Source organism: Microtus pennsylvanicus, chromosome 3 (assembly GCF_037038515.1).
Source record: "Microtus pennsylvanicus isolate mMicPen1 chromosome 3, mMicPen1.hap1, whole genome shotgun sequence".
Classification (NCBI taxonomy): Eukaryota; Metazoa; Chordata; class Mammalia; order Rodentia; family Cricetidae; genus Microtus; species Microtus pennsylvanicus.
Window position 1 is genome coordinate 93071193 of NC_134581.1, and position 13753 is coordinate 93084945.

Genomic DNA, 13753 nt, shown 5'->3' on the forward strand with positions numbered 1-13753 from the left:
AGACCATATCCGATCTAGAACTGGAGTTACAGATGGTTGTGAGACATCATTTGGGTGCTGGGAATGGAGCCTGGGTCTTCTCCAGGAGCAACAAGTGCTCTTAACCGCTGAGCCATTTCGCCAGCCTTATCATTTCCTAAACATTAATGGAGCAATTCTTCTTAGATCTGTACCAATAATCTGCAGTTTTATAAATCCACCCCCCCTCCCTCCCGGACTCGCTTTTTAACCCTTCTTCTGCTAAGTTCATTGACCAAGGTACCACTTGCAAGCCTTGAGCATCATTGCATCCATAGCAACCAGACTTGAGCTTCTTTGGTCACCATGGTGCCGGCTCGACCGGGCCGTGTGGTCGCTATGGTAACTGGAGGCGGATCGCCGGGTCCAAGTAGTCTGAGCGCATGCGCACAAGGCCAGTTTGCCGCTGCAAGCCTGAGCCCCTCACATTCCCCTCGACATGGCGCTGAGCCGGCGTCTGGGACTTCGGCTCTGCGCGAGGCTGCCCGACTTCTTTCTGCTGTTGCTCTTCAGGGGTGAGTTGATGCTTCTGTGCCCCTGGGAAGTGGGATCTGTGGCGATGGGAACTGAGCGGCCCGGGCCGCCGTGGAATAGCGGTTTCGGTGCCCGGGATTTCGGGTCCGGCCGAGGCACTGAGGGGTGGCCTCTGCGGGAGCGTGGCGGGCGCGGCTCAGCGGGCTGTCGGGTCGGGTCTCGGGCTGACCCGCGTGGATGCGGCTGGTCCTGGACAGGGACACGGCCCTCTAGATTCAAGAAGGACCATGGCAGCTGCCTGACGAGCTCGAAAACTTACTGGGAGAAAACACCCCATCGGCGGCGTGGTGCCCAGAAGTCGTGGACTAGGAGCGGTTTGGGAAGCTCCAGAGGCCTGTCTTCCTGGGTGCTGCTGGGGTCAACAAAGAAGCTGAACTGGGCAAGGCCGGCCATCCTTGCGCTGAGCTCCACAGGGATGAGCGCCTTTGTCGCAGAGTGGTGAAGGAGAGACCCTTACCCCCAAATAGCATCTGGGCCATCTTGATCCCGCCACACTGCTAAACTTGAAAGTTTTGTTCATTTTCTTTCCACTGAATTCCTGGGAGAGAGTATTTCCCTGGTCAGCTTAGCAGAAGCTCTTAAGTTTACTTTCTATAAATAACACAGGGCACTTTGAAACCGTTATCTCAGTCCTTAAAACAGTTCTGTGAAGTAGGTTTTTGAACCCATTTTCAGAGGCTACTTAATATAGCCTTTAAAAAAAAATCAAGACTGCATGCCAGACAAGTAGTGCCAAACTTACGGCTGCATAAAGCACCACTCCTTACTCACAGGTAACCCTACCCGTACCACTCACTCTTCAACCCTTGGATCATTTGTTTCTTGGGTTTGTTGCCGCCCATGATGTTTTCCAAAAAAAGTACAAATTAACACACCAAGGCACTGGCACTGTTGGGAGTGGGGGCGGGAGGTGGACAGACTTAGGAAAACAAAGCGTTTTTGTGTTTGGTGCTTATTCTCGTGGGGTGGTCAGAGTGGCTGTAGTAAAGAGAGGGAGTCTGGTTCAGGAGTGCTGGAAACAGGCCACTGTGATAAGGATGAGCATGTGCCCGGTGACCAGATAGTTTGCCTGAAAGTTCTTTCAGAACCAAGTGCGGGTGGGAGCTACAGATGACCAGAGGCTAGCCAGGAGACAGGAGTGTCAGGAATGTCCAGCTCCCACTGTGCTGGTCACACTGACAGTGTTCTATTCACAGCCTAGAACAGCTCCCTATTGTTGAGGAGGTTTGCTCACATGAAAGTCTGCAGTTTTCACTGGAGATACATTTGGCAGTTGACCTCAGGGATGGATTTCTACTTGGGGACTTGCTAGTAAAAGCGGAAAATGCGAAGGGTGTCATCTGCTCTTAGTCTCAGGTTTCACCCCGTCCTGTCTTGTGTAAAATCCGTTGGGTTTCTTGCTATCAAGAGATGGGATTCACTTGCATTGCCTAAGTACAATACGAATTTGTGATCTAGGATGGATGGCAAAGAGGAAGGCATAGGATGGCATTAGTCCTCTTGGAAAGCTGTGGCTTGCTTGTTCAAATGAAGGGTTTTCCATTATATGGCTTTCAGCTTACTGATACCCTAAAGCTGTACTCCTGGGGCTGGAGAGATGGCTCAGTGATTACCAAGGTGAATTCTGGCAGAGGACCCAAGTTCTGTTCACAGCACCCAGGTTGGGTGGCTCAAACAGCTTGCGACTCCAGCCCTGGGGATCTGACACACTCATGTGTGTCAGGACCAGGCACCTGTACTCATGCAATTCCTCCTTCACACATGAGTGAACAGAAAATAAATCTAAAACCTGCCATCTTCCCAGGTGAAAACTATCTTTTTAATGTTTAGCATAATGCTAGCCCCTGTCAGCTGTGACTCTTTGCCACGGTACTACGGAGGCTGAGGCTGAGGCAGGAGGATCACTGTGAGTTTTAAGCTATCCTGGGACGTACAGTAAGTTTCAAGTCATCCTGGGAAACAACAAATTACTAGTTCCAAACTGCATGTGATAGCATATTCCTGTAATCACAGTACTTAAGGGGCAGGGGCTGGGGGATCACTGTTCAGGTTCAGCCTGGGCTACAGGCCAAATTCAAGGCATGCCAGGGCTACACAGTGAGATTCTATTTCAAAAATTAAAAAAAAAAGCTTCCGACACAGCAGTAAATATTTATGTGATTATCCTTTGCTGGACTGTATTACGACAACCTAACACATACTAATTCATTTCATTTTGCTAACTTTAGAGTACGATACTGTTTTGTGTAAAACAGGAAAAACAGTAACACAAGCATGCAGAGGTGAGATGCTTGCGGCGGTACTTCAAACATCTTCAGGTTGGAAGTCTCTAGTCTGTGGTAATCCGGTCTTCGGTTACTTGTTTCTTCTATTTGACAGTGGAAATCTTATAATGGATGACTTAAGTAAAATTAACAAGTGTTCAAAGCCGTGCTATTTCTATCTAGAATATTCCTTTGTGGGCTTTATGACTGGTGTGATTCAGTTTGACAAATGTTATGGCTCATCTCCTTTTTGAGCGATTATGCGCAATTCAGTAACTTTCCAGAACTTTGTTGTTGTTGCTTTTTTTTTTTCCGACATAGGGTTTCTATGTGTCGTCTTGACTGACGCGAAATTCAATCTGTAGATCAGACTAGCCTCGAACTCATAAGAGATCCGCCTGTCTCTGCCTCTCGAGTGCTGGGATTAAAGGCGTGTGCCACCACCGTCTGGCTAACTTGCCAGAAGTTTTGATGTACCAGAGAGAGGCCTTCATTTAGAACTAGCATAACAGTTTGTAGTCTTGAAGACAGTTTGTGGGGTGGAATGCAGAGATTTCTAACCAAATATTCTAATTCTTTCACTTATTTGGACTCTTGAAGCATTAGAATGACCTACGTTCATTGGCTGATTGGGATTGAACTCAGGGCCCGGCAAGCACTTTGCTGCAGATGTAGGCTCAGCTCCTTTAAGATGTGTATTTTTTTCTTTTTTTTTCTCAGAGCTGAGGACCGACCCCAGGGCCTTGTGTTTGCTGGGCAAGCACTCTACCACTGAGCTAAATCCCTACCTCCCTTTATTGTGTTTTAAGTCCTTTTGATTACCTGATTGCTAGAATCATTGTCAGGGATGTAGGTGTACTTTAAGAAAAACAAAGGACACCTGGTCCCAAAACATGAACTACTTGGATCAGCTGCTCATCTCCGAATGATTAGTTTATGGCCATGCTACAGGCTGAGGGGACTGGATGGGTAGCTTCTAGAGATCTTAGCCGTTAAATAACGGCAGTGTTAAACTCTGAATCACAGAGGCCCGTCTCCTGGGCTCTGTGGACGGCGAGGGGTAGCTTTAAGTCAGTTTTCTGAAAGTGAGCAGATGCTCAGGCTTGCTTTCTGAGATGCTTATGTGTTGTAATAGAAGATGCTGTGGTTGTAGCGCACCCGGCTAGCAGCTGTTAGAGATGCAATATTAACAAATTCCTTCTTCATAAATCCTTTGAATTCTTCAGAGCACAAGTGGGGTGAAAGAAAAGAAAATATGTGTGAGTGTGAGTACAGTCGGCCGGGGGCATCCTAGTGATGGCAGAGTCTCTCTCTCTTGAGGTGTGTTTCCAATTAGGTCTCAGTGTGATGACATTAGGGATGAGTGCAAATTTGAAATCTTTACACGTGCCCATGAATTCTAGCACCATATGCAAATATCTCCACTGGCGTATGAAGAGATCTGGAAACCAAGTTGGGTAAGCACATTCTTTTACACTCAGGTTAGCAAGGACACTATGCACTGTATGGAACTAAAGCATCCATTGACTGCCTCTTTGCTGCTCGCCCTGGTGCACAGAAATCGTCCTGAGAAGCAGCCCTCTTTCTCATGCCCTGGGAAGCAGTGGTTCTTCATGTTGGGGTGCTTGGTTTTCCTGCCTCTCAATAGTATTTATCGTGTGCTCTGTATCGCATGTTCCCACAGCCACTGTGCGCAGCAGGATTGCAGGGCTGGGCTGCTTTAATCAAGCCACAGGGACGATTAAGGCTGTGTAAACTTCTTCCCTTTTGTCTTTTTCTTTTAAAAGTTTATTTTTCAAATAAATGTCTTACTTTATGTTGTCTTAGTTTCTTTTCAGTTGCTGTGAGAAAACACCGTGACCAAGGCAGGTGATAAAAAGAAGCATTTAATTTGGGATTCACCATTCTGGAGGGTTAGCGCTCATGACCATCCTGAGGGGGAGCATGGCAGCAGGCAGGTGGGCATGGCCCTGGAGCAGTAGCTGAGAACTTAATTTTAATCCCTAAGAAGGAGGGAGGAAAAAGAGAGAAGAAGTTGAGAACTAATCGCGAATAACATGGGCTTTTGAAATCTCAAAGCCAACACACTTCCTCCAACCAGGCCACCTTCTGATCCCGCCCAGTCAGACCAACTGGGAACCAAACATTCAAATACATGAGCCCTGGGGGCTATTCTCATTCAAACCGTCACACATATGTATGGGTGTTTGGCCTGCATGTTTGTTTGTGCACCGTGTGTGTGTAGTGCCTAAGGATGCCAGAAGAAGGCAACAGATTCCCCGAGACCGGAATTACAGATGTCTGTGAGCTGGAAGGTTGGTCTTGGGAATTGAACCCAGGTCTTTTGGAAGATAACCAGTGCTCCTAACCATTTAATCATCTCTCTAGTCCCCATAACTTTATTTATATGAATGTGCGCCTGTTTGCCTGTGTGCACATGACATGTATGCAGATGTCCAGGGAGGCCAGAAGAGGGTATCAGGTCCCCCAGAATTAGAATTAACAGGTGGTTGTGAGTCACTTTCTGTGGGTGCTGGGTTTAGAACCTGGGTCCTCTGCAAGAATAGCAAGTGTTTTTAACTGCTGAGTTTTCTTTGCAGCCTCTTTATGTCTCTTGTAGAGTATCCCAATACTTTGTTGGTTCACCTTGTTCCTACAATTATTGTTAAAATCAAATTCTACCAGACACATTGTTTGTTGTGTCTGGTAAGTTTAGCTTCCAGTAATCTTTCCTGTCTCTGAATAAACAAACATCTTAGTCTATAGCATCTCATTCCAACACACATTTTAAAACGTCTGTGTTGCCGGGCGGTGGTGGCGCACGCCTTTAATCCCAGCACTCGGGAGGCAGAGACAGGCGGATCTCTGTGAGTTCGAGGCCAGCCTGGTCTACAAGAGCTAGTTCCAGGACAGGAACCAAAAGCTACAGAGAAACCCTGTCTCGAAAAAATCCAAAAAAAAAAAAAAAATAAAAATAAAACGTCTGTGTTATGTCAGGTACTATTTATTCTCCATGGTAGGGGTACACAGGGAATAAGAAGCCCAGCTCGGGGAGAGCCAGCATGTCTTTATGCCCTCTCACACTGGGCTTTGGGTATTGGGTGTGAGTACACGGCATATTATTACTGATGTTAAAAAAGAAACTGACCCAGAACAGAGACGTCTCTAGTAAGTCTCGCCTGTCTGTCTTTGTCACTTGAAATCCAGTTAACATTTTTAACCACTTTGTGTGTCTAGGCATTTTTAGGATATCTTATTTTAGTTCAGTGGCTGCAGGAACGTCAGGGAAGCCTCAGTTTTTTTCTCTAGTAGTTGTCAAGGAAGGCAGTGGTATTTTCTGCCGTCTACTCTGCGTAGCTGCAAAGTTAGGAAGACAAATGTGGAGAGATGCTTATGGTGCACTTTAAAGGACACGGGCTGCGAGTACTACAGTTTGTGATTGCAGTTATGTAAAACACCGGGGGGGGGAAATGTTCAAAACATTGATGGGCTGCGTCTCCAAGTAGCGGAGCCCGGGGCTGGCTCTTCACTGCTCTTGTGCCTTTTTGTCTGAGGTTTCTGCTTTACTTTCAAAGTCTTCTTTAATGAGGGCTTTTTTTTTTGTATAATTATAAAAAAAATAGTATGTTTGTTTTGATAGCTCACGGCTCCAGTTCTGGAATTTTAGATTTGACATTAGTAAAGGGAAAATGTAATTTGTTTAAACACATGTAATTGTGTTTTTTTCTAGTTTCTTCTTGACAGCCAAATTGGATGAAGGAGGAATGTCCTTGAAGTTCAGTGGTTTGCATATGTATTCTTTGCGACATATTTGAAAGATTAATTGCCATTGGTTTGGGCAGAACAGCTGTGGCTTCAACAAATGGTTAAGGGGAACTGAAAGCCGCTCGGAGTACCTGCCCTGCCCCCCATTCATTAGGAACAAACAAAAGCACCCGGGGCATTGCTTGGGCTGCTGCTACCCTCTGATCGAGCACTGCTCTGTGCCAGGCGCTGATTCTCTTGGGCAATGGGAACGACGGCAGGTTGACTTCAGGGGAAGCAGACAGTTGTCCACTGGTGTGCCCCAGGGTGGACATCCCTGTTTTTAGCATTAGGTGCAGCTGTCTTGAGGCTCACCGAGTATGTAGCAAATCCTCAGACAGCTGCTTCTCTTTCTTTGGCCAAGGTTTTCACTAAAGCATCTCTATTGGGGTATTATTATGATTTTCCTTTTTGGGTCAGGACTTGTGTAGCTCAAGCTTGCTTGGAACTGTGTGTGTGTGTGTGTGTGTGTGCTCCCATAATGCCAGAGGTTGATGTCACGTAATTGCTTTTGATCTTATTTTTTGAGACAGTCTCTCACTGAGCCTGGACCTCTTCAGGCTCCACTAGGCAGGGTGGACAGCAAGCCCCAGGGCCTTCCCGTCACTACAGCTCCAGCACTGGGGTTGTGGCTCGTTGCTGCCCTGCCTGGGCCTTTATGTGGGTTCTGGGAAATCCACTCAGGTCCTCATGACTGTAGTGACTGATTGTTCTGCCTCAGCCTGTGGTATTCCAGGGTTATAGGAATGTGACACCACACTTGGCTTTCTTAGGGATAATTGTGATTTCCATGAGTGTAGATTTAGGTGAATGGAGATGTTGAAAGAGATGAGGTGGAGGACATAGTGTATACAGGGATGTGCTTGCGAGTTTGTAAACAGTGTCTGTTGAGACTGTGGGTTATGACAACAAATAAGTAATAACAGCTGTTGACTTGCTGTGTGCCAGGCATTGTATATCACAGGGCATCAGACTGCCGTGTGCCAGGCATTGTATATCACAGGGCGTCAGACTGCTGTGTGCCAGGCATTGTATATCACAGGGAGTTCAGACTACTCTGACATAATATCATAAACAGAGTGCCTTAAACCATAGACATTGTGTCTTGCTGTTGTGGAGTCTCGGATGTCTGAGATTAAGGTTGCTGGCAGGTCCAGGTCCTAGTGAGGCCGTCTTCCTGGCTTGTAGATGACATGGTGGAGGAGTGAGAGCTTTGGCGCCTCTTAGAGTGGCCACTATCCCTTGATGGGGTCCTACCCTCATGACCTCATCTAAGCCTAGTTACTGTTTTTTTCTTCGAGACATGGTTTTTCTGTGTAATAGCTCTAGCTATCCTGGAACTAGCTCTGTAGACCAGGCTGTTCTTAAAACTCAGAGATCCGCCTGCCTCTGCCTCTCGAATGTTGGGATTACAGGCATGTGCCACCACCTCTGGCTGCTTAGTTCCTTCTTAAAGCGTGTACCTAATATCATCTTATTAGCAATGAAGGCTTCAACATGAACTTCAGGGGGATTTAAACTTGATCTGTCTCAGCTGGTCTTAGCAGTTGTTTTTATCTGCAGGTACCGAATTTGTAGGTGTGGAATGTGAGGCCTGGCCCAAGGTCACAATAAATAAAAGAGCCAAATCCTAACTGAGGCAACTATAGTGCCTTTTCCAAGGCTCAGAGGCCAGTGCACAAGAGGAGGCAGAAAGAAAGGATGAAAACACCTGAAGAAGGGTTGGCAATGTGTGATACATAGCCATTGTGACTACCTGCACAGGATTGGACTTGTCAGCATTCTGTTACAGAGGGGGAAGAGCTCATGAGGCCCCACCTTTCGGAGGGCTAATAGTTGCTGGGTGGTGGGACTTAACAAAGCTTTTCTGTGGACCTATAAAAAAATAGAGAAGCCATTGTCCCTTGGAGATCATTGGCAATAGTTATAAAGCATCTAAACACAGCACCTGGTTAAGAACATTTGGCTTTACAGTATAGAAATTCATTTGTCAGGTAGATTCTCAACTTGTGGGTCTCGACCCCTTTGGGTGGGAATGACTCTTTCACAGGGGTTTCCTAGGGCCAACAGAAAACTCAGATATTAACATTATGATTCATAACAGTAGCAAAATTTTAGTTATAAAGTAGCAATGAAAATAATTTTATGGTTTGGGGGTCACCAGAATGTGAGGAACTGTATTAAAGGGTTGCAGCTCTAAGGAAGGTGGAGAACCACTGGCCTAGAAAGCATTGTTGGTAGTTTCAGTAATATGCTGCAGTATGGGCACCCTGGTTCTAGCCTAGCTTCTCTTTATATTCTAGACCCTCCTCTTAGCTGCAGGGAGGCTGTTCCAAGACCCCCAGTGGATTCCCAAGACTGGACAGAACAGAACCCTGTGTGTCCTGTGGTGCTTCTGGTCCACAGGATGACCTTGATGCCTTCCCCATAGTTACGTACTTACTGTGGACTGTGACTGAGATGCCTGCAGTCTGAGGACCGGGAAATACAATGTATTTCTTTTTCTGTCATGATTTCATAGTTAGAAGATCCATTCTTACCATATCTTAGCAGCTTCCAATGACTTCTTTTTCTTTGCTTATCAAGGCAAACATTTTCACCTTTTCACTCAAGAGTAGCATTGTCTGTGCCATGTCTGAATTGCCAGTGTTGGTTGGCATTTGGGGCCCTTAAGTAAAATCAGGGTTACGTGGCTACGGTGTGACATTGTGATGGTTGATCCAGTTGTCGTCAGATGCTCCTAAAGTGAACCGTCATATATGTGGTGTAGATGTGAAGGATGGGGGAGGTCCATGCCCTAGGAGGGATGGAGCAGGGTCACCTAAGATTTCACCTTACCACTCAGAGAGGCAGTTTCTCACTCGGAACTCCTGCTTTTGGGATTTCCATTTACCATTTCAGACTGCAGCTGACCCCAGGTAACTAAAACTGCTGCCAGGGGCTCCTGTGTCTCAAACTATACTGGCTTTAGTGTTGTTCTTGAAATAATCATTTACTGGATACATTATTTTAGATTGTCAGTCATTTTATCTTGGGAGAATAGAGGGAGGTTGAGGGAGAGTGTATGTGAACTCTCTGTGCCCTCTGTTTAAGATGTCTAAATTTTATCTGTTGTCTCCTCCATATTGCTTATCTTTCTTTTCCCTAGCTACATGAAAGGCCACCCCCCTTCCTTTCTTTTGGGGGGGCATTTTGAAATGTTGCTGCAGTGTGTCACTAAGGCGAATTTCCTTTTAGTTTTCTACTTACATTTTATAATTTGTGTATCTATGATTTTTTTCCCTATTGATTCTTAAGTATTTAAGTGTCATCTTTTGTTTACTTATTCTTTCCCTTAGGGGCTCTGCTTAAATGTATTCAGTTACTGTGCCCTCCACAACGGCTAGTTTTCCTCTCATATTTTTATATTCCTGCCGTGTAAGCTGTTCTGAGTTCCGCAACTCGCGACTTCTGCTTCCAGCCCTATCACATCTGTGTTGACCCATGCCTGGGGGCTTCCCCCTACTGATTATTTTGTTCATTTCTAAAATTTTGCTTGGTTTTTCTCGGGACTTTTTGTTTACATTTTTGAGTTTTGAAAAGCTTTAGACTGGACATAGTGATATGTGTCTATAATCAGTCTTGGCACTCAGGACACTCACACGGGAGGGACTTGAGTATGAGCCCAGTTTTGGCTGTAGATTGAGAGCCTGTCTCAATCAACACACAAAGTTTAACATTTATGCATAGCTATCTTATTTTCCATATCTGACATCCCAAATATCTAAAGGCATGTGAGACTATTTCTTGCTTCTTTTGGCTTTTGCATGAGGTTTGTTTCCATGCTTAAAAGAAGCATGGTTAATGTCTGAGAACTGAACCTAATTCAGGGGTGCTTTTTCTGAGAGCAGGGTTCCATTCAGTGGCTGCTGCCACCCTCCAGGGTGACTGTTCCCCCTCACATGATCCCTGGAATAATTTAAAATGTCAAGCTCTGCTTCCCTTTGTTCCCTTTGGCTTAAGGACACGGTGAACCCTGAAATGTTCAGATAGAGACGGTGCTCTCGGTGCCCCCATCCTGCTTTCTAGTTTAGCTCAAGCCATTTCTGTTTGTCCTTTTACTACCCCGTGCTGCCTGTGCGTCCAGGGGTGCAGCCAAGGCCTTGCTGTTGGGGTGCCCTGCATTTCTGCAAAGCTCTGTTTTGCTTGTTTTCTCTTTGGATTAACACAAGAGCTGCCCACCGTTCTTTTAATGCTTGTTTTGAAAGTAACACTTTTGTCATTCAAATGTCATCTGCTCTATTTCATACCCTTCCAGGATGGTGTGATGTCTCTGGGGAGAGAGAGTGCGCATAACACTGCTTCAAGGTTGAGGCTCTGGCGTTTTAGTCACGTGCCTAGTCCTGAGATTGTAATCTCTGACCATCTGTCATCCAAGAAACAGCAACATAGATGGGAGAATTATAATCATCCGGTGTCCGTCATTTTAATAACAGCTGGACAAATGTGACCTGGAGCTTCCAGCTGAAATCTGAGATTCTTGCTTGTACAGGATGAATGCTGGCTTTAAAGGACAGATGCCACCCACTGTACCCTGTTCATGTGCACTCTCTTCTTGGGTGATAGAAAGCGCACTGCATTATGGGTGTTGGACATCCTAGATTCTTTCCAGATGTTCATGTGATTCATATTTGCATCTTGGGGAAATAATAGTGGTTTTAATCCAGATAATTTGAAAGTAATTAAAATCACACCTCCTCTTTTACACTACCACCAAAATATGCATGGTTCTCTCCCTGTGGAATTAGATAATGACTTCGAATTTTGAATGTTAGATCCTAAGAAGTGACTTTCCAGGAATACAGCAAAGTTTTTAAGTGGCTAACTGAACCAGTACACATTTATTCTTTATTATTGCACTTGCTAGTTTTGAAAACTTCCAACAGAAAATTCTTCTTCCAAAAGTTTAGATGTGGCCCAGAGCCAGGTAAGTGTCAGTTGAAGGCCTGCTGTGAAAGTTTGGAAAAGCTCATGGTTGGAGCCATAGCATTTGTTTAAATTGCTCCCCAACCCCATTTAAACCTCTCTTCTTTAACAGACTAGTATCTCAAGAGTTCCTGCATTTATTTACCAAGAACCAAAAAGGCATAGATAATTGGTTGGGTTAGCATTTTTTGCTTTTTGTTTTTGTTTGTTTGTGTTTATTTGTTTTTTGAGACAAGTTTATTGTTTCTAGAAGACACAGACAGTCTCACAGCAAATTCCCTGCTCCTCTGGCTCTTACAGCCTTTACCCCTCCTCTTCTGAAATGTTCCCTAGGCCTTAGGTGTATCACTGGTACTGGATTTTCAACTCTGCTTCATGACTGTGTTTTGTGGTGGTCTCAGCTGTTGCAGATCCTTGATGAGGGTGAGAGCTAAGATTTGTCCCTAGGTGCCTCTGATGGTTTTTTATTTTGTTTTGTTTTTCGAGATGGGGGTTTCTCTGTGTATCCCTGGCTGTCCTGGAATTCCCTTTGTAGACCACATGCACACAGTGCCCATGGGAGCCAGAAGAGTGCATTGGATCCCCTGGGAATAAAACCCTGCTCCTATTGAAGGAAAGCCAGGGGTCTTAACCACTGAGCCATCTCTCCAGTCCCTAATTTTTGCCTTTATTAAAAACTGGCCAGGTGGTGGTGGTGTCACTTGCCTTTAATCCCAACACTTCGGAGGCAGAGGCAGGCGGATCTTTGTGAGTTTGAGGCCAGCCTGGTCTACAGAGTAAGTTCCAGGACAGCCAGGGCTACACAGAGGAACCCTCGAAAAACAAAAAAAAAAAAAGCGTAGACTAGAAAGTACAAATGGAAAATACCAAAGAGTTGAGCATAAACCCTACGACAATTAATTCTGTCTGGTGAATGGTGGCAAATAGACACTGGATTCCTGAGACGCATTCTCCTGCACTTGTCACTAGACTGGAATTCCCTGGTTGTCTTACAACCCACAGGGTTGAGAACCACTGTTTTGGGATGGATGGCAAGGGGTTCAGAGGTGGTAATGTACATCAGAGAAATACAGCACATTTGTCAAGTGCATTCATGAAGCTGGATATTCAGTTCTACCATTTAATAGTCAGGGTCTATAGCTTGTTCCGCAGTGCTGTAGGCCTCCGCTGCCTCCCACCACAGAGTCTTAGAGCATGGTACTCAGTGGGGATACTGACATGCATGCACAGCTGGAAATATCTGGGTCATTTTAAGTGGCCCTGGCGTGCAGTGAGCAGATACACGTATCAACACTGCAGCCCGTGAGCAGATTCCCCATCGGAAGTGGAAAGGCTCTGCCTTACAGCATCTCTCCACTCTAAAATTCAGTATCCCGCGTTTCTAAGTGAGCAGATAGGTAAGGATTTGCCTGTAGGTAAAAAAACAGCAGAAAAGGGGGAACCAACAAGTTGGGACAACAGTGGACCAGCAGCAAGGTCCCGACCTCCTGATCCTCAGCCCAGTTGCTAAGTAACAAGATTGTTATAAAACAACTTCTTGTACAGAAGTCCAATGCAAGAACATTGTATAGACAAAGGAAAATTAGTCTTGTCTAGCTAGGTCTACAACAAGGCAGATTCTAAGATTTGCTGTCCAGTATACGCCTCTAACTTAAGCAGCAAGCCACACTTCCAGACTCTAAAGACTTCAACTAAAGAGCTGAAATGAATACAAGAGAGAGATTGGAGAGGCCAGAACTTAATCAATCCCACATTGCTCTGGTTTAATGCTCCTGCATGCAGCTCATTGTATCTTTGGGTCTTGAACTTTGCTGGGTTGGGTGTTTCTTTTTCTCTACTTGCCCCTACTTTTTTTCTGGTTTACAAAAGAAAAAAGAATGTCCTTCACCTAAAACCTGTACAACACAGTAATCTCAAAAGGTGAAACCCAGGTTTCACTGAAAAATTCTAGGAACCAACTAGAATTCCCGCTATCAGCACATTAGAGTGTGGAGGCTGAGTTAGTCACGTGCCCCTTTCTGACCTGGATTCCTCTGTCATTTGTCTCTTCTAAGACCTGGTCTTGTTAGGCCAGCCTGGAACTCACATCCTCCTGCCTCAGTCTCCTGAGAACTGACTTGTACATATGCCGTATAGCTAGCATCATCCACTTAGGGTATTTATTTATT

General features: G+C 45.4%; 1 protein-coding gene across 1 annotated transcript in view; it reads left to right on the plus strand.

Annotated features, from left to right (window-relative positions):
- Positions 1-387: 387 nt before the first annotated feature.
- The window catches only part of Jam3 (junctional adhesion molecule 3), a 57077-nt gene continuing 43711 nt past the window's right edge, over positions 388-13753 (plus strand). The window contains exon 1 of the mRNA XM_075966479.1: positions 388-533. Coding sequence (XP_075822594.1) covers positions 458-533 — 76 coding nt within the window. The 5' untranslated portion in view covers positions 388-457. The remainder of the gene's footprint in view (positions 534-13753) is intronic.